Raw genomic sequence first — 22,111 nt, 5'->3', positions numbered from 1 at the left:
GAAGTTGCTATGGCCAGTCACAAAACCAAAGGACATCCTGGGGGTCCCTGCTGTCACCATCAGCTGAGGGGGTTTTCACTTATGTTGCAGTCTTATTTGTCCATGGGGCACGGGTGCAATGGGGGCATGCATTGTATCTCCCATCCTTCATGACAGTTCAAGTAACCCAAGGTTTTTTCATTTCAGATAGTACCCAGTATATTATTTAACCTGTATAGTAAGCATTTCGAAGAGTAATGTGGTATAGTTCTGCCAGTCATTTGTAGGGTAATGCAACTAACTAGCTAACTAACTAACTAACTTAATTAATTAATTAATTAATTAATTAATTAATTAATTAATTAATTCATTCATTCATTCATTCATTCATTCATTCATTCATTTATAATTAAAATCCCGCAAATGGATTGTTTTTCAGGATTGTTAAGATGGTTATCATGTTCATTGTGGGAGATAGGGGATCCGGTTACTTGTTGTTCAGTGTTAATGGTTGAAATGTTTCTTTTTATGTCCCGCCTTATGTTTTTTGTTGAATTGTCTTTAATTTTGGCTTTTATATATGAAAAGAAACACCCCTTGCCATTTATACAGGATCTAAGTGAATGGACGGTGCTTTACTCAGGAATATGGGGAAAGCTGGAAAGGTACAAATCCCAAACATCAAGGCTACATATTTTATTATTTAGGCTAGGCTTCTGCTGTTGGAGAGCAACCCTTAAATTTGGTTTACTCTTTAGATGTCAAATTGGAATGTTAATTAGTCTTACTTTGCCTAAAAAAGGCACTGTAGAATAGGTTTCCTATTCAAAATGTTTACTCCTTGGGAGGAAAAGTAGAGACCACTATCTGCTAAGCAGGGTGTAATGCCACCCCCCCCTTCCCAGACAGACACACACTCAATCCTTCTGGAGTACGATCATCTTCACCCCTACTTATTGCATTATTGTATGCTCTTAAATATTGGTGCCATCTTTGGAGAGGGTTGTATCTCACTTAATACACGGACCTTTCCTGCTTTAGGAAAGGAAATGGAAAGAGCAGTCATTTTGTAATGTATCTCTGCATCTCTTTAGTAGTGGAACTCGCTACATTGTTCATGCCTACTTGAACTATGACAAGATCAAAGTCATCCCTGATAGCCTGCAGCTTTTCTTTCTTTCTTTTTTCTTTTTTCTTTTTTGCAATTTTGACTTTATTCAACATGTGTTTACTGGGAAAGTCTGATTTGGACAGAGCCAATTTTCAGTGGAGGCCAATGGAGAAATGCTCCAGATGCATGTCTTCAGAATCTGGGAGGAAACCGGAGCACCTGAAGGAAGTTCATGCGAATGCAGGGAGGACATGGAGACTCCTCACAGAAGGCACCCCCAGCCGAGAATCAGACAGAACCTCTTTCTGTGAGGTGACAATGCTAACTGCTGCACCACATGCTCCTTATTTTGGATTTAGGAGGATAGTTGTAGTAGTCATTTGTTCAGCACTTTAAGTAGATTGTTTGTGTGTCTAGTCACATTCAGTGGAATGTGCCCCCCCCCACACACACACACACACAACATACAGAGTCAGTATTTTCTATTGGAGAGATGTGAGAATATTGCCTTAGTTATGTTTTGCTGAAATGTGATTTCATCTAATGTGCTGTGTTTAGTCATAGCGAAACTGTATAATAATGAAGAAACAACTCAGAGGTAGAGATAATTTGATTGGACCATGGAGAAGTAGGTATTATGACTGACCTTGCGGATTTTGGTGTGATAATGTTGTGAATCCATTGTACCCAAGTAATTATAGCTAACTGTGTAAGATGCCGAAGGTGGTATGAGGCATTTAAGAACAAGACTTGATATACTTTTGCTCCCTCATTGAGACAACTTCTTTGCAATCTGCCCTTCTTCCATGTAGCTGCCTAACATCAGTCTCTTTTCTAAGCATCATAAGCCACACCTTATGTTACATGGAATTACAGTGGGGTAAATAAAAGACTGCATACATCTATAATATTAGTCATGACTGAATGTCACCAGTGGACTACATTTTTTTCTCAAACTGAAAATTCTTATTAATTTAGCGTTATCATTTGGATTTAATCGAATGACTGTAATAGATCCTTGATTTTATCTGTCTTATCTGCAACATGCAGCTACCTGCATAATCATACAAAGGTTCTCCATGCTGTAAAATTTTTCTTTGAAGTGCCTTTGTTCTAGGCATTCAAGGGCTTTCTTCCGTTTTGTACAAAAAATAAATAAATAAATAAAGGAGAACAGCAGTATTTGACATCCACTATTCTGCATTTTCAGACTTTTTTGGAAATTCTGGGGCTGGCACTTAAGTGTCTTGGAATTACAATAGGAATCCTTTGAACTGTTTATGATGTATTACAGTAAACTCAAAGTTAAGTGGAACTCAAGCAACTGGCACTCTATAGCAACCGGCAAAAAAAAAAATCGAAGAAATAACAGTACAATTTTCATGTTTTGCACTTTATTTTCCTCCCGCAGAAACACACCTTACGTTTTTAGAGTTTGAGTTTAAAAAGGAAGATAGCAGTAAATTCCCTCTATCCCCAACCTGAGGAGAAGTCAAACCAAACAAATAGTATAGGGTACAGTATTAGTCAGGCCTATTTTTAATAGCAACTCTCAAGCAAACAGAAACTACAGTTCTACCAATCCCTATGGGTGCCGGTTAACTGAGAGTTTGCTGTACTTGATTTTGCTAATAAGTGCTGTAACAAAATTTGCTGTTAACTTAATGACATCTACAGTATGTGTACTATTATAGTAAGTGTAAAACAAGCTACAATAAAGCACATTGATATTTGCTGTTTGGGTAATAACTAGAGCAGTATGTATGTTACAGCCATATGTGTATCTGAACAGTTTTGCAGCCCATTCTAGTTATGTTTTTCTTTTTTTTTTCCACTTCAGTCTTGATATTCCCATACCTTTGGGGTATCCACTGCTGGAAACACTGGTTGAAGTTCAGGACAGTGACGGATGCGTAGTTAAGGAAGGAGTTGGACAGATATATCTAGGTAACAGCCTTTTTTGACATGGTTTTATATATAAAAGTAATGTGAACATTAATAAGTAGTCAGATGAAACCTGACATACTGACCTAATTTTACAAGACATTTGTTTTGCAAAGTAGAAATCTGCAGGAACTTTGTGTGTTGCAGAGTAATAACAGAGTGATGTCCTTCAAGAATGCAACTGCAGTCAACATACGAGTTGTCCTGCCTCAGGCAGCCCTCGGTCGGCCGGATTCCAAAGTCTGGGTCTGACGTCGGCTGATGTCGCATTTCTCTCCGACGTCAGAGCGGCTGGAGTACATAAGCATCAGACAACGCCATCTTCTCTTAGTCTTTCTTGCCGCGCGGTGCCCGAAGCAGAAGCAGTTTGCAAGTGCCGGTTGGTCAGCTCCTGTATTCTTCGATTCCGAAGTCATCAAAAAAGCTAAGTACCCCGTTGGGGACCTTTTCTTGCCTCAGCCGATGTCAGAAATTACTGAAAAAGTTAACAATTGTCTTTCTTGTGGTAAACAAATACCTCATAAGGATTTCCACTCTTACTGTCTTCCTTGCCTTGGCCCAGACCACGACGTCTCGGCCTGTGTAGCCTGTGCTCGCTTCAACAAGCGCACTCTCAGGCGCCGGGTGGAGTTCGCTGAAGATTTTTTCGGCGGAAAATTCGCTTACACAATGCCGTCGGAACTTCCGACATCGCAAACTCCCAAGAAACGAAAAGACCAGGACCGACATCCTCGGCCCGCGTCTACCACCGACTCAACGCCAAAACCTATCGCGGATGCTCCGGTTCCCTCTGAGACGGTCTGTCCACCACTCCGAACCGAAGACACCGCATTACCGACGACTCCGATTCCGGATATCACTCCGACGCCAGTTATTGATTTTCCTCCGGATACCGAAACCGAGGAAATGCCCGAGACCATTGCTGTAGACAAGGTCACTCCTGCACGTGGAGCTGCCAGGCCTCCTATGGCCATGTCTATTAAGGCCTACACCAGGGCTAAGGCAGCCAGCAAAACAAAACATCTTACTACTAAAACCTTTCCTCAGCCTACTCCAGAGACACAAATTATGTCTATGGCTGCTGACTTAATTTCTATGATTAGAGGTTCACAGGCCCATCCTGAGAGAGGATCCCAGCCTCCTTCTGATAAAAGGCCCCGGGTTGAACCCTCTGACCCTATTCCGTCAGATGAGGACTCTGAGGGCTCTGTCCACTCTGATAGCCAGGAAGAGCTCTTCCAGACCTATGAGGACTCGGATGCAGAGGATTCCATCCCCTCGGCCTCCCCTCCTGAGGATATTTCTTTTGGGGAAGTTCTGCATACCATGAGGGAACATTTCAAGTGGCAAGGCCAGGAATATTCTGATTCCAGAAAGCCCGGACTTTCCTTAAGAAGCCCCAGCACAGGCCCTTAGCTATTCCTCCTGCACTTGATGTTTTGGATGATTTATATTCTGACTCTAGTGTTACCCCTGACTCTCTTCCTCTTGCTCCAGCCAAGCCAGACAGGTATTACAGGGTCCCAGAAACTCATTCCCATTTATTCAGGGCCCATACTGCTGATTTGGAAACTATTTCTCAGGGGCCTAAAGGAGTTTCAGCTTCCACCTCTAAAAATCCATTGCCCTCCAACAGGGAAGCTAGGTCATTAGAGAGATGGGGCAAAAAGGTTTACACATCCACTACCTTATCTATGAGAGCTTTGAATTGCCTTTTTCATATGTTACAATATCAAGATTTCCTGTTAGAAGATTTACAAAAAACATTGGCCACTCCTGATCCTTTAGACAGGAAGGCTTTGCAGGAAGCTGTACATAACACTCAGCAAGTAAGCAATCACTTCCTGCAGTGTGGATATGATGCACTGGAAGCTTCATGTAGGGCAGCTATGACAGGGGCAGTCATTCGTAGACATGCATGGTTAAAAGATCAACCTCTACCAGATCATGTAAAGGCAAAACTTCTGGATGCACCTTTGGAAAAGAACAAGCTTTTTGGTGCTAATGCTAAGGATGTGTTAAAGACCATCGAGGAAAAAGCAAAATCAGTTCAGACGGTGAAAGATTTCCTCCAGGTTCAACCCCCCAGATTCAGTAGGAATTGGCCTTCAAAAAACTGGTCCTTTCCTAATCCAGAAAAGTTTCAAAGGGGTAAAAACAGACGTGGCCGAGGAAGAGGCCAATACAGAGGTCCTTACAGGGGACGACAATGGCAGCCAGGAAACCAAAGAAGTGACGCAGGGGTTTCACCTACCCCACAGCCACAATCTCAATGACTTTCCTCTACTTCCGCCTACCAGGGAACAAATAGAAGCTCCCTTGGGCGGGAAATTATCTCTGTTTGCAGAAAATTGGCACAGACTGACAAAGGACAAATGGACTTTGGACATTATAGACCAAGGCTACAGGTTCCATTTTCATACCTTGCCAAGAAAACAAGGCATGCCAAACCTACCACAAAACCAGAGGGCAGAGGCTATCAAGCAAATCTCTCTGCTGACTCGGATGAAAGCAATAGAAAGAGTTCCACAACAAGAACAAGGCCAGGGGTTTTACTCAAGACTGTTTCTTGTTCCAAGAAAAGAATCTCAATGGAGACCAATACTGGATTTGTCCGCATTAAACACCTTTCTCATAGTACCAAAGTTCAAAATGCTGACTCTACAGCAACTCCTTCCCATGCTGGGCAAGGGGTCTTGGCTGATTACTCTGGACCTCAAGGAGGCATACCTGCATGTCCCTATCGGACACAGCTGCAGAAGATACCTCAGATTTCTTGCAGGGCCAGAGCATTATCAATTCTCAGCATTGCCATTTGGCTTATCTACTGCACCCAGAGTATTCACAAAATGCCTGGCTTCAGTAATTGCTCATTGCAGGCTCCAGGGATACAAATTTACCCGTACCTGGACGACTGCCTCATACAAGCGGACGACAAATTGATGTTGACAAAAAACTTGGACTATGTCATACGATTACTTCAAGCTCTGGGATACACAGTCATCTTCCAAAAGTCAAGACTGCAGCCATCCCAGCAAATAATCTTCTTAGGAGCCAAATTAGACACAGCCTCTCAAATGGCTTACCTGACAGAAGACAAGCAAGAGAAGTTAACTCATTACTTCAGAGGTTTAGCAAAACTCACCCAGATGACTGCAAGGAGATTCCTACAGGCCCTGGGTTACATGGCATCCTGCATTCTCCTGGTTCCATTAGCAAGACTACACATGAGAAAGCTTCAGTGGTACCTAAAAAGCATTTGGTCTCAGCACAGCAACAATTTGGAGACAACCATACCACTCATTCCATGCCTACAAAAGGAATTCCTATGGTGGGCCTTGGTGTGCCAGGCAAACACAGGTATGTCATTCAAAAAACCACAGATAACACAGACCATGACCACAGACGCCTCAGACCTTGGATGGGGGGCGCACATGGAAGGCAGGTGTATACAAGGACAATGGTCTCAAAAGGAAACACATCTGCATATAAATCAAAAGGAAATGCTGGCAGTAATGCATGCCATCGAGGCCTTTCAACACCAACTTCAACAAGGCCATTTACTGATACGGACAGACAACACCACTGTGATGTGGTATATAAACAAGCAAGGGGGCACCCACTCTTACCCCCTTTGCAGACTGACAATGCATCTTTGGGAAAAATCACTGATCCTAAACATCCAGTTACAATCCCAGTTTGTTCCAGGCAAAGACAATGTGCTGGCGGACAGCCTAAGCAGGAATTTCACAGATCCACACGAGTGGAGGTTAAATCCAAAGATCTTCACACAACTCACTTCGACATGGGGCAGGCCAGAAGTAGACCTATTTGCCTCTCACCTCAACCATCACCTACAAAAATTCTGCACAAGGACATACCATCCAAAAGCTTGGAAAATAGATGCTCTCTCATTCAACTGGAACTTCCTAACAATCTATGCATTCCCACCTCTGCCATTGATGACCTCAGTATTACTAATGATCAAAGCAGAGAGACCCAAGGGAATTATAATAGCTCCGGACTGGCCAAGACAACACTGGTACCCACTACTATGGAGCATATGTCACACCAGGAGGTGGGCCCTTCCCCAATGGCCTCTACTTTTGACTCAACACAATCTCAAAACAGTGCATCCAAACCTTCAGACACTGCAGCTAACAGCCTGGGAGATCCCATAAATAACCTCAACCTATCTCTCTCCAAGGAAGTTCAGCGGATACTAACAGAGGCTCGAAGACCATCCACCAGAAAAGTTTACTTAGCAAAATGGAAGAGATTCAGCAATTGGAATACCAGCAAGGGACATGATGCATCATTGCTGAACATCCCACTCATCTTGGAATATTTGGCGGACATGCTAAAGAACGGCCTTTCATATTCTTCCATAAAGATACATGCATCAGCTATTTCAGCTAGATATAACACTGATCCTCCTGTCTTTTCACACCCTTTGCTAAGGCAATTCCTTAGGGGAATCAAGAACATCAAGCCACCAAGAAAGGCCCCAGTGCCAGCCTGGGACCTCAATTTTGTCCTAGAAAAACTGACTCTACCTCCATTTGAGCCAGCAGCTTCAGTTGACTTGCAATTTCTCTCATGGAAGACAGCTTTCCTGTTGGCAATTACCTCAGCAAGAAGGGTTTCGGAACTACAGGCCCTAATGGCAATACCACCGTTCATAATTTTTCACAGGGACAGGGTTTCATTAAGGACCAACCCTACTTTTATGCCAAAGGTGGTATCTAGGGTTTCTTTAAATCAAGCTATTCATCTGCCTGCTTTCTTCCCCAATCCTGAGAATAAGGGGGAAAGACCGTTACATACCTTGGACATTCACAGACAACTTCGATACTACCTGGACAGAACCAAGGCCAGTAGGAAGTCTGAACAACTTTTTGTAGCTTACACCCCTGCAGTCCAAGGAAAAGCAATTTCAAAACAGACTATTTCAAAATGGATTGGACATTGCATCAGATTTTGTTATTCCTTTCATGGAAAGACTGTTCCAGCCAATGTCAGACCACATTCCACAAGAGCTACAGCCACCTCTACAGCATTCTTAAGAGGGGTGCCTACTAAGGACATTCTAGAAGCTGCTACATGGAGCTCCGTGCATACATTCTCCAAACACTACAATCTCCCTCTATACTCCAGATCCAGAGCAGGCTTTGCTTCGGCAGTCCTGCAGGGTTTGATTGCCACACCATCTTTTTCCTAGAGCATACCTCCTCCCCCAGCTAAGCTATGGTATTCTACCCATATGTTATGACTGCAGTTGCATTCTTGAAGGACATAGTACAGTTTTGTACCTACCATAAATGTAGATGTCCGATAGGCATGCAACTGCAGTCGGATTTTCCCTCCCTCCATACCCCTCTATGCCTAGCCACTCCTATCCCTATTTCTCTTAGCTGGGGATATCTGTTATGGTGTATTTGTTTAATTGATCATTTATTTCTCTGGAATCCTGTTTTTGTCTTCCAATTTGATTACAGCCTTCCTTGGAGGGCACCTGGCATCTGGGGCAAGAAACACTGAAGAAGATGGCGTCGCCTGATGCTTATGTACTCCAGCCGCTCTGACGTTGGAGAGAAATGCGACATCAGCCGACATCGGACCCAGACTTTGGAATCCGGCCGACCGAGGGCTGCCTGAGGCAGGACAACCCATATGTTATGACTGCAGTTGCATGTCTATCGGACATCTACATTTATGGTAGGTACAAAACTGTACTTTATGACTCACACACGCAACAGTGAACCAGTCAAACTGAAGTTGTCACTCTGTTGGTGGTGCAGTACAACTAGATGTAACCAGCAATTTAAAGAAAAGTGAAATTGCATTATGTTCAGATGAAATGATATTTAATGTACCTTTTCCAGTTTGATTTTCCTGCATATGTTGCCCTGTCCTTAGAGTTGTGCTGGATCATATCATATTTTACAGTTTGCAGTTTAGAAGTATGTTAACCCTTAAATGCCAGTTCTAGAGTTGTCTAGGCACCCAGGATTGGAGGCATTGTGCTGAAATAATTAATTTTTACTAATTCTTTTTATTAAACATCATTTAAAAATACGAACAAAATTGCTGTAGATAACGCTAAGTGCTCAGAAAAACCTCCAGGTAGTCAAATGGAAAAATTCCACTGTTTATTGATAAACCACACTAAAACACTACGGTGATCATTTAAAAATAAAAATGCTAAAAAGCTTCTTTAGTAAGTTAGTGTACCAACAAAAAAATTGTAAAATGACTATAAATTAGTCCTGGAAGTAGAGGCTGTCATGCAATGTATTGGCATACAGTTTCCTGTCCCACCCTGCTACATAGTAATATGCCATCTATTTAAAACCATATTACTGTCTGAGCTAATCACACTGACATCAGTTTAACAGAGTTGATGTGAGGACTTACCAGATTTTCTCTCCTTTTACTCGGGATAGTCAAAGCAGGCATGCCTGTCATGTGATGTTCATCATATTGATCATTGCTACATTATCCTGCAACCTAAGCTGTATGGTTTATATCTTGCATAGGATATAACAGCCAATGAAATTCCAAAGTTCCAGGGCATCTTCACCTGGTCCAAACCATTTTCAGCTCAAGCTGAGTTGACTAAAGACAGATTTGGGCATCAAGTTCTTCAGAGCTTTCCTGTTCCTCTATGGGTTTTTGACGATCGACAATATGCTTGTGTTGTTTCATTGTTGGGCAGATAGTTTCTATTTGGGGAATACATTTCCACATATTTTTAAAGTCAAACGTACTTTCCTATTTGGGAAAGTATATTTTAAACTAGAAATATGTGTTCTTATTGACTGTTACATGACTTCACTGTACTTTTAGTTGGAAATCCACTTCATGCTGAAGTATTTTTTCTGTAGAGAAGCTATATTTAAATTACTTTTTGGGAATGCTAAAGTGTACTTGAATGCTTTTTGCTGTGTTTTAACTGGGAACATTTTTTTTCTATTTGCTAATTTTAACTGGCTTGCACTCTTAGTTTTTCTGGGGAAAAAACTCCATTTTCAGCTTGACCGGGGAACAAACTACAGATCAAACAGTCCTACTTCCAACCACAAAGAAAAAAGTTAACTGAACAGCCTTTGCCACCACAACAGACTAGAATTTGTCTCTGTTGCAGGTGACTGTGCTGTGGCCAGAGCTGGTTCCTTAGACCATCATCTTTTTTTCCGGGATCCCTCTGTTGTTGCCCATCCATCCACTATGGACTGGGTGTTAGCCATGTCCTCTATGGTGTGGTCCCCCTCAGTGGGACAGGCAGAGCCATTCTTGTTTTGGGAGAAGGGACAGGGAAGGTCCCCCTGTTTAGCCAGAATGTTGTGCACATCCCTGCGGAAGCTGTTGCTGCCATTAATAATCCTGTTCGTCCCAACTTTTCTGTCAAAAAGAAACCAAAAACTAAACATTTATCTTCTCCTATGTCAATTTCAAGTTTTTTATTAAGTCTGTCTCAAGTTCTTGTACGGGCTATTGATCTTTCTGTTGAAGTGGTTTCTAGTAAAAGAAAAAGGGATTTGTCTTTCCCTGAACAGATTCAAGAAATTGAATCTGGAGAAGAATGTGATGGGACAGGTCAGGTTTTTCTCCTCAGACTCCTGAATCAGACTCAGAGGAGAGCAAAGGTTTCTCTTTTTCTGAGACTATTTGTGGAATGTGATAGTGTTTTCAGTGGGAGAAAACTGCGGTTTCTCAGTCCCTCAAAACATACTATGAACTATTACAACTGGAATTCCAAAAAATCTCCTCCCAGTGCTGTCAGCATTGGAGTTTGGTGTTGGTCAGATGATGTGATTTCTCTTACAGATGGCCTGCTGCACCTGAGAAAGCCGATAGAATGTACAAAGTTCCTCAATCTTTCAAATTTTATACACTCATTCCAAACCTGACCCAGCAGCTCTAGGTTTAGTTAATCCAGCTGCTGCCAAACATTTTGATAATTCTAATCCTTCCCCTTCTGACAAGTATGGTAAAACAGTCGGTAAGTGTATTCTTCTGCAACTTTAGTTTTCAGAATTTTGAATTATCCGGCTCATATGTTGAAGTTTAGTTTTACTCATTTTATGGGTATAAGGAATGTTTTATCAGGGGTTCCCTCCTGTGAGGAAAAATCTGCTTTATAGGATTTAATTTCTTCAGTTTCTCAGGTTGCTACTCATTGTTTAAAATGTATGTATGACTCTCTTAAGTACTGCATTCCGGGCTGTTGCCACTGGTACTGGGTTGAGGAGGTTTGCCTGGCTGCATTCTCAGAACCTCCCAGATGATGTTAAAAAAAAGAGAGAGATTTAAAATTCTCCTTTGGGCAGAAATGTAGTTTTTTTTTTTTTAAATCAGAAAATGTGACGAGAAGGGTAAGCTGATACATAGACTCAGGTTTTTTAGCCCTCCTCCAAATTTTCCTAAGGATTTTCTCCTTCCTCATCCAGTTTTGACAAGAAACCAACAATCTCAGCAAAATGCTGGTAAGCAGACTTTTAAAAACAATGGAAGTTCCAAATAAGGCATAATGACTATATAAGGGACCTTGTCTTCCCCTCCCACCCTGGCAGTGTCTTATCCCTTTCAGAAAATTTCTGTCTTTGGCAACAGATTATTTCAGATAAATGGGCTTTGAGATTGATTTTGCAGGGTTACAGTTGACATTGAGAAGAAATTTCTCTCTTTCAGGGAATTATTCTAAATTGTCTAGACCAAACTCCTCTTTTCCCTCCTGTCCTACAACACATGCTTTCTCAGAGAGTAATATAAGCATTTCCACCTCCTCAGCTGGGAAAAGGTTTTTATTCAGGAATATTGTTGGTGCCAAAGCAAAAAAAAAAAGGCCTAGAGATCAGTTTTGGACCCTTTTCCCCCAGTCATCATGTGCTAGTGCCCAAGTTCAAAATGCTTTCATTTCACAACCTGTTACCCCTTCTTCCTCATTTCAGTTTATTGTTAACCTTGGATTTAAAAGATGCATATCATTGCACTCATATTCATCCAGATTTCAGACTTAAGGTTTTGTGTGTCTGGATCACATTACCGGTTCTCTGTTGGACAGTTATTTCTTAGATAGGTTCATAGATTAGTACTAAGCTAACTGCCCTTGTGAGCCATTTTAAGCCTAGCTAATTATCCCTTGTGAGACTCAAACCCTGCACCTTGTGCTTGCAAGGCAAACACCTTAACTATTAGGCCACCCTCCCAACCCCTTACCCTTTGGGCCATCCACTGCTCTAAGAGTGCTCCTGTTATAGCCCATTGCTGGCTATAGGTTATCCACATTTTTCAATATTAGATGAACTTGCTTATCTTTGTAGAGTTTGTTTCAAAGTGCCAGGAATCTCTCACTTGGGTGAGAGATCTCCTATGCAGGTTGAAATTCCAAAAGAACATTCAAAAACCTTTTTAGACTCCTTCACATGAGATTGTGCTCCTGGGATGTTTGCTGGACAGCTCAGTACAAAGAGCTTTTCTTCCACAGGAAAAAAAAAAATCTATATTTAGATCTATTTCCAGAGTTTTCCACTCAGACTTTGGTCACTGCGAGGGAATGCCTCAGGATTTTGTGTCTCATGACATCTATGATACTCATGATACCTCTGGCGGTACTTCACATGAGAAAGATACAATGGTATCTGAAGTCTCTGTGGTCCCAGCACCAACACAAATTATCTTTTCAGGTTTCAGTTATGAGATTTGTGAGAAGAAAAATCACTTGTTGAAGACATCAGATATCCCTGAGTCCACGTGTCCTTGTCTCCTTTCCTAGTCCAAAGCAGTCAGTCACCACAGATGCCTCAGACATTGCTTGGGGAGCAACGTCAAGGGGGATAAAAGTGCAAGGTATCTGAGACAGTAACGACCGACACAAGCACGTAAATAAAAAAGAAATGCCTGCTCTTATCAAGATGCTTAACTCTCTGAATCACCACTGGTCCTCAGGTCCACTTCAAGTTGGTACATAAATAAGCAAGGGGGGGACCTGGATCTTACAGACTAGTCATATTAGTATGAGATATAGCTTTACAGCACAATCTTACTCTACAGGCTTTCTACATTCCATCAGAGCAAAACTGTGTAGCAGTCCCACATGAATGGAAACTTGATCAGGAGATCTTCCAATATTTGATCTATCTGTGGGGATTTCCTCAAGTAAACTTTTTTTTGACTCCTCTCTGAACAGTCAGCAGTTTATATCACCCATTACCAACAGTTCAAAAGATAGATGCTAGAAAAACGGATATAGTGGTCCAAAAAAAGTAGAGAAAAGTAGCATTGATCATTGGAATCGCTACACCCAGTGACTGCAATGTCTTGCGTACAGAGACACACAAAGTCATAAAATATCAGGATCTGCAGGTAGAAACAAGAGCAATGTGGAAGAAAGATACCCAGACAGTTCCAGTAGTAGTAGGAGCAATGGGTTTTATAAAGCAGAATCTACAATTGTATTTAGGCATGTTACCAATCCATGTAACCCCATATGAATCACAGGAGTCATCACTGGGCACATTGCGGGTGCTGCAAAGTATACTTTTGGCTGACCTCAAAGACTGAAGCAATACTAATTTCATTAACTTTAATCGTACTCTGACTTAGGAATGGGGTCTATTTCCATCATAGTATTAGAAACCCAAAAGATTTGGAGAAATAAAAATAGGCACAAAAGCATCTGAAGAGCTTGGCATCCAGTCAGCTCAGCTCAGGCTGGCTAACTGGGTGCATGGAAGGACTCCTGAAGCTTTGGAAGCTGGAAGGCTTTTATATCCTTGGCAGTATATAATCCATTTAGCGTGGGCTACTGCAGCAGTGCAAATTCGAACATCTACTGTTATGGCAAGGTTTATTTGCACAACTGTACTTTCTTTGGGTGGTGTCCTCTCTTTATTTGACATCTTTGTACTAAGTACTGTAGCTTTGAATACTCTGGGAATTGTATATGATTTGGTCTGCCACAGCAACAAGTTTTACTTTGTATGAAAAATGTATTTATTTTTTTCCTTTGAAAAAGAGGCAATCACATTTTAATGTGACTGGTCAATATTTGCTTACATTTTGCATTCCATAAGCAGTTACTGAATTTCTTGTTTTAAGTTCTGCTTTTCTTTTTATTTGGTGATGTTTAAATGGAGAGAGTTCTGTCACCATTACCCCTCACTCTGTGTTTGCTACTAATACACTTGTTGTAGTGGGTAGGTTAGTTATCTGTAAGCAGACGCTGTTGAACTTACCTGCCGGGAAGTATACATTTGTTTATTTTTTCAGTGATCATATAGGGTAGACCTGGGGAGGGCAGTTACTCTGTAAAATGTGAAAGCTGTTATTCTTCTCACTGTTGAATGCGTACATATATTTGTAGGCACTTATTATGGATTTATTTATTTTGTTTTGTAGATTCATAGATAAATACTGGGCTATCAGTCTGCAGACTGTTACAAGTCTAGTCCTTAATGAGAGGTCAGAATCACACTCTATACCTTGTATCTGTAAAGTAAGAATCTTAACCATTATGCCAACCCTGCCACCCTACTCCCACCATTGACATGTTACTTGTCTGTCAGGTTTCCTGCTTGTAACACTTATGGGTCTATGTTCACTCATCGAATAACAATTTCAGTGAATGGCTTATCAGCGATCTTTAAACAGTGAATGTTAAATTCACCGAACATACTTATCTTTGAAAAATAATTCATCAAATGGTCATAGTTAGCCATCATCGGGAACTGTAATAAAAACACCTTATCAACTAAGGTGGGAGACTTCGTCCCCCCCACACCCCACAATGAGGGCCCCAGGCTCCCTGACTATATATGCCAACTCTGAGATCGCACTACAGTGGGGAATAGGGCAGATTTAAAAAGGGTTTCTTTAGCTTACCTTATGCATCATGGTACTTCCTGGTTGTTGGCCAGCTATGGACATTCAGTGACTTATTTTTCAAAGATAAGCAAGTTCGGTGATTTCAACATTCAGTGTTTAATGTTAGCTCATAAGCCATTTGCTGAAATTGTTATTCGATGAGTGAACATAGACCCAACACAGACAGGTGGAAATTACTCGTAGGATAATTATTCCTTAAAACTACAAACCTCCTATTATTCTCAGTGGAAAACTAAATGTTCTTTTTGTTTTCATTGACCAAGTAGTCAATGTACTTCCTGATCATACATCATGTAATCATGTAGCACAGTGGACCGTACACTACCTAGGAGGATACTTAATTTGTAAAACAAGAATGTTGATGTCCTGACTGAGTCATTGTTGCAGTATTCATAACAGATGGATTGAACCTCACTGACATCTGGCTGGGATACCAGTGCTTAACCTTCTGAGGACATATGTTGAGATGATGACCCTAGTTTGTCGGTGTAGGGGTATAAAATCAGATGTAAATGTGAGCTCCTCAGACGATTTCACCTCCAGCCTGAATGCAGGTTGCTGTGCCTCGAAAACTGTGATTGCTTGGCTGCTTGGTACCATAGCTTTGCTTGTCAGACTCAGATGAGTAACCTGTTGGGGATCCTTTCTTTTCTAAGTCTTTGACTGCTTTGTTAGTTGTTGTTAGATGTCAGCTAGGAGTGGTAAGTGTGAGTGTGGTAGGCAAATTCTGTACAAAGACCTGCACACTAATTGCCTGTCCTGTGTAGACCATGAATACGACTATAAAACCTGCTTCATATGTCAGTCATTTGTTCCTAAAACCCTCCGGTCTAGGCTGTCCACACTTAGTACCCTTCTTGAGACCCAACACTTAAACTTGCCCACTCCACCATGTCGGAAGGCCCAGACACCAGACTTCCGCCCAGGAATAAAATGATAATACCTTGAGAGAATTCACCTTACGTTGTCTCAGAATCGGACATACCCACTAACATAGTCGAACCAATGGTATGCCAGTCACAATCTTACGAAGCCTTATACTACAGCCCCACTGGAGACCAAGTCCTGAGGCCTTGCAGATAACTGAATGCTCAGATGAACAGCTCCTCATTATCTCAGAGGGACCTCGTGGAGTCCCTCAGATCATTGTATGAGAAGACATTCCGGCTGCTCTGATAGAAATGCTTCAAGGCTCAGAACCCACCTAAGCTGCTATAGGCAGATGTCACCCCTAAGAAGAAAAAGCAAAAACTTAATTACTCAGTGTCCCCTTCTGTATCCAGGGAGAAAGAATGGATTCAAGGCAATTATATCTCTGAAGCCTCCTTCCTTCCTTTTAACTTAGCCTTCTCAGGCAACACCACATAAACAAGCTTTGGATTCTTCCATCTCTGATGAGGAACCAGAGGGGGATTCTGACCACTTTCATGAATGTCTTTCCATTTACACTTTTCTGAACAGATATCCTTGGATGAGAGAGACTCACTATCTCTGGATTCCCACTTTGAGAGCAGAGACCTTCTTTGGAGAAACTTTGTAAAGCATGATGAAGCATTTTGAATGGCAATCTAAACAAGTATCCAAGGTGCAAAAGAGATACTACGACTTATTAGAGATAGCCACTGCTGCATCACCTCCCGTTTTCCCAGTGCTATATGTTTAGCTGGACTCATTTCAAGCCAGCTCTTCTACACTGATTCTCAACCTCCTGCTGCAAAAACAGACAGGTTTTACAAAGTTCCTGATGAACTAAGGTACATCAACAAAAACACTGTGGCCGACCAAGCTGCAGTATCTCTGGCCTTGGATGCACCTTCCAAGCTATTTTTTGGCACTAATAATAATTATCATGTCATTTCCTAATGATAAGGACAGTGAGCAATGGACAGGTGGGGTGAGAAAGTGTTTACTTCCTCCCCTTTGGCTTTCAGAGCCATTAACTACCAAACTCAAAAGACAAAATACACAGTCCTTAAGTAAGAACATGCCAGAGCCTCGTACATCTGAATCAAAACAGCATGTGCAATCTCTAGTGGCCTAGGTTTCACAAATAGCCAGGCACACTGTGGATGCAGCTGCTTCTGTTTCAGTGATCAGGCAGTACATCTAGCTATGAGGCCAACCTATTCCAAAAGATTTCAAGTCTAAAATGCTAGCTTTTCCCCTTTGATAACAACCCTCTGTTTGACTGACAAGTTGCCAGTGTTTTCGAGGCTTTGCAGGAACAAGGGAAGTCAATAAAAGATTGCCATCAGATTCTTCTTTCTGCAGTTCATAGGTATGATGGACATTATCCAGCAAAATCTATTGCTTTTGCCAAGAGAGAGAGTTCCTAAAACACCTCATAGGCAAAGGAAAATTCCTAATAAGAGTTTCAGAAAAAACTCTGAGTGATACTCCTCCTGAGAGCCCTCAGTTTGGTAGTAGGCTCCTGTGACTATATTCCACTTGTCCCTCCCTCTCTCAACCCAACTCCCCCAACACCCATCTCCAAAAGACTCTCTTTCTTTCCCATTCTGGGAAGCAGTAACCTTAGACAAGTAGGTGTTAAACATTACTAAGGAGGGTTATGCTATGTCTTGGGACCGTAGCTCATCTTACTCCTTTTCTCCTCCTTGTGCTTTTGACATAGGCCAGCTGGCCAAGACTTCACTATAATAAGTCTGGGATAAGTGACTGAATTAAACCACTAGACCCAGCAGACATAATAAGGTTCTAGATGCTCTGAGTTACATTTTTCAGCTTTTTTTACTACTTTTGTCCGTTTTAAAGCTTAATTTTCAAAGCCAATGAATAATAGTTCCTTAATAAGCTGAAAAGGCAAATTCTTCCAAGAATATGTAAACCTAATTATTTGAATACTGCTTGATTTTCTACCCTCCAAAAAAGTTAGTTAGCTTCTATGTACCCCTCTGGTGTTGGGTTGGGCTTAAAGTAAAAGCCCAAATGGCCAGAGTCATATATTATACAGCTGAGGGCCTGGAAGAGGAAACAAAAGCACATGGATAAACCCCACACAGAGACAGGGAGCACATGCGCGCTCCACTCAGAATGCACCACAGCCCAAAACTGAACCAAACAACCAAGGGCAGTTGAGAGCATCTAACCCCCCCCCCCCACATGCATAGACATATATAGATATACACATGTGACCATCAATTAAAGCCACTTGTATGACTTTGACTGTAGCCTCAGAAGTCTCATTGTAGTTGAATGAATAAGTACATAAATAACTGCCACACAGGAATATGTCTTCTTAGCTCACTACTGTACTGCAGACCATTAGTTCTCAGCATCGTGGCTCAAGAATGACGAATAAAGCTAAAAACAATGATGGACAAATTACCAAAATTAGGGATAGATGTAATAAGTCTGGGATAAGTGACTGAATTAAACCACTAGACCCAGCAGACATAATAAGGTTCTAGATGCTCTGAGTTACATTTTTCAGCTTTTTTTTACTACTTTTGTCCGTTTTAAAGCTTAATTTTCAAAGCCAATGAATAATAGTTCCTTAATAAGCTGAAAAGGCAAATTCTTCCAAGAATATGTAAACCTAATTATTTGAATACTGCTTGCTTTTCTACCCTCCAAAAAAGTTAGTTAGCTTCTATGTACCCCTCTGGTGTTGGGTTGGGCTTAAAGTAAAAGCCCAAATGGCCAGAGTCATATATTATACAGCTGAGGGCCTGGAAGAGGAAACAAAAGCACATGGATAAACCCCACACAGAGACAGGGAGCACATGCGCGCTCCACTCAGAATGCACCACAGCCCAAAACTGAACCAAACAACCAAGGGCAGTTGAGAGCATCTAACCCCCCCCCCCCCCACATGCATAGACATATATAGATATACACATGTGACCATCAATTAAAGCCACTTGTATGACTTTGACTGTAGCCTCAGAAGTCTCATTGTAGTTGAATGAATAAGTACATAAATAACTGCCACACAGGAATATGTCTTCTTAGCTCACTACTGTACTGCAGACCATTAGTTCTCAGCATCGTGGCTCAAGAATGACGAATAAAGCTAAAAATAATGATGGACAAATTACCAAAATTAGGGATAGATGTTATCTTTATATCCTAAGAAAGTTGCTAGAGTAACAGACATTGCATCATCATGCTTTTTCTGAAGGATATTAAGTTTGAGGCACAGATGTCTGTCATTATTTAGTAATTGCAGTCCTCACTGACTTGTCAGAATATCACACAATGTTCTTCATCTCACATTGCTGCAGTCCTTACACTTGGGTAGTCCGCTGTCCTCGGTCGGCCCGAATATCAAAGTATAAGGCTGACGTCGGTCAAGGCGCATTTGACTGACATCAGGACGTCAGGGTACAAATGCGCATGATCGACGTCATATCCTCAGTCTTTTTTGCCGCATGGTCCGATGCAGAAGCAGTATTGCAAGTGCCGGTTGGCGTTCTGAAATTTTTCGATTTCGGAGTTTCAGACCGAGTCAAAGTTGGCTAAGTACCCCGTTGGGGAATATTTTAGTTTTTTCTTGCCTCAGTGGTTTACCGGATGTCAGAAAAAGTGAATAATTGTATTTCTTGTGGGAAACAGATACCGCATAGAGACTATCATACTTTGTGTATTCCTTGTTTAGGGCCTGAGCACGACATTGTTGTGTGTCGCTCTTGTGCTAGATTCAATAAGCGCACTATAAAGAGGAGATTAGATTGTGCCAGGTTAGTCTTCGGGAAGCGGTGCAATTATAAAATGCCGTCGGATGCTCCGATGCCCGCTTCTTCGAAGAAGCGCAAGGACAAAGCAGTTAAGCCTAGGCTAGAAGAACCGTCCGTACCGGACGCCGGTTCTTTAGAGGTGTCGGTGGAGCCGGTGGTTCCACCGGAGGTTTCTTTGGGATCCCAGGGAGAGACTTTGTTATTGCAGGATGTGGCCTCTCAGGAGGCAGGTCAGGCTGATGGGGCTTCTCAGGTTACTATACTCCCCTCCCTGCCTAGGGTGGTTAGGCCCTCTCCTTCTGTTTCCAAGGCTTCTCCCAGAGGCAGGCCAGGTTTAGTTTCAGTTGGTGTCACCCCTAGTTCTTCAGGAACTGTGCCCAAGAAGCATATGCTTAAAATGGCAGAAGATTTGATTACTTTGATTAGGGTTCTTTGCCCCTCCTGATAAGAGACCTAGGGTGGAGCCTGAGCTAGGGAGTTTTGAGCAGGCTTGGATGTTTCAGAGTCTTCGGCTGAAGACTTGCAGGAGTACTCTCCTTATTCTGATTCTGATGTGGATGATTCTACTCCTTCTGCTTCTCCTCCTGAGGATTTTTCTTTTTCAGAAACTCTTCATTCCATGAGGGAACATTTTAAGTGGGAAGGTCAGGACTTCTCTGATTCCAGGAAAAGGCTTAGGGAATTTTTGTTTTTACCCCAGCATAGGCCTTTGGCTATTCCTCCTGTTTTGGATGTAGTGGAAGATGTTTTTGCAGAGGCTTCTCTTAATCCTGATTCTTTGCCTCCTGCTCCTGTTAAACCGGATAGGTATTACAGGGTGCCTGAAGCTCATAAGTATCTTTTTAAGAGTCCTAGGGCAGACCCAGAAACTGTTAACCAGGGGCCTAAAGGTGTTAAGGCTTCTGTTGTCAAGAATCCGGTTCCTGCAGATAAAGAGGCCAGGGCCTTGGATAGATGGGGAAAGAAAGTTTATACTTCTTCCACTCTAGCTATGAGGGCTTTGAATTGCCAGTTTCACATGTTGAAATACCAAAACTATCTCCTTTCACAATTGAAGTCTAAGGTTGATGCTCTGGCGGAAGGTATTGATTGTAAAGAGTTACAAGATTTAGTACATGTTTCTGAACAGGTGGGTAAGCATTCTTTGCAATGTGGTTTTGATGCTGTACAGGCCTCGTCTAGGGTGGCTGCCACTGGGTCAGTTCTTCGCAGGCACGCCTGGCTGAGGGATCAAAATTTATCTGACCATGTTAAAACAAGGATTTTAGATGCTCCTCTACAATCTGATGTGTTGTTTGGTTCTCCTGTTGAGGCAGTTTTAAAGAAAATGGAAGACAAGGCTAAGTCTATGCAGACTGTTAAAGATTTTTTGCAGGTTCAGCCTCCAAAGTTTAGTAGAAATTGGCCTACTAAGGGGTGGACGTATTCTTCTTATGATTCCCAGTCTAGGGGTAGATCTAGACGTGGTAGGGGCAGAGCTCAGGGCTCTTTCAGGCCTAGAGCAGGGAGTTCTCCTGCACAGTCTTCGGGTGAGGGCAGGGGTCAGTCCTTTCGTAAACAGACCCAATGACCTACCTTTTCAGCTGCCAGAGCCTTCTCGTCTGGCAGCACCTTTGGGAGGAAGGTTGGCACTTTTCAAAGAAAATTGGAGTTTAATTACCCAAGACAGATGGGTATTGGATATCATACACCACGGTTACAGGTTTTATTTCCATAGCTTGCCTCCTTTCAAAGGCATGCCAGACGTTCCTCCTCAACAAAGAATAGAGGCTCACAAGCAAATTTCTCTGTTACTCCACATAGGGGCCATACAGCCGGTCCCTATGCCAGAAGTGGGCCTAGGATTTTATTCTCGCCTGTTCCTAGTACCAAAGAAGGGGAACACGTGGAGACCAATTTTGGATTTATCTATCCTCAACACTTATCTGGACATTCCCAAGTTCAAAATGTTGACGTTACAACAGCTTTTACCTCTGCTGGGCAAAGATCATTGGATGGTAACTTTGGATCTCAAGGAGGCTTACCTTCATGTTCCTATCAGACTAAGTTGCAGGAAGTATCTGCGTTTTCGAGCTGGGACTTCTCACTATCAGTTCTCTGCATTGCCCTTTGGCTTATCTACTGCCCAGAGTGTTCACGAAAGTTCTGGCTCCAGTGATAGCTTTCTTCAGGCTAAAAGGAATACAGATCTATCCTTATTTGGACGATTGCCTGATTCTGGCTCAAGGAAGGGACGAGCTTCTTCATCATTTGGAATATGTGATAGCAGTGCTAAGATGCCTGGGGTATTCTGTGAACGAAATAAAGTCCAGTCTAGTACCCTCTCAGGACATGTGCTTTCTGGGTGTAAGACTGAATACAGCATCCCAGATGGCCTTTTTGAGCCCGACAAACAAAAGAATCTTTCCCTTTACTTCCATCAACTATCTCATCAGTCCGGGTTGACTGCAAGGACAGTCCTTCAAGCCTTAGGGTTCATGGCATCTTGTAT

At 42.1% G+C, this 22,111-nt stretch overlaps 1 protein-coding gene across 1 annotated transcript in view; it reads left to right on the top strand.

The window, feature by feature from the left end:
• Positions 1–22,111, top strand: part of AASDH (aminoadipate-semialdehyde dehydrogenase) — a 1,090,146-nt gene that overhangs the window by 459,939 nt on the left and 608,096 nt on the right. The window contains exon 7 of the mRNA XM_044062487.1: positions 2,931–3,037. Within this exon, the coding sequence (XP_043918422.1) occupies positions 2,931–3,037 (107 nt within the window). The remainder of the gene's footprint in view (positions 1–2,930; positions 3,038–22,111) is intronic.

Source organism: Protopterus annectens, chromosome 2.part1, assembly GCF_019279795.1.
Source record: "Protopterus annectens isolate FY-2018-M chromosome 2.part1, PAN1.0, whole genome shotgun sequence".
Lineage (NCBI taxonomy): Eukaryota > Metazoa > Chordata > Ceratodontiformes > Protopteridae > Protopterus > Protopterus annectens.
This window is presented reverse-complemented; position numbering and strand designations above follow the sequence as displayed.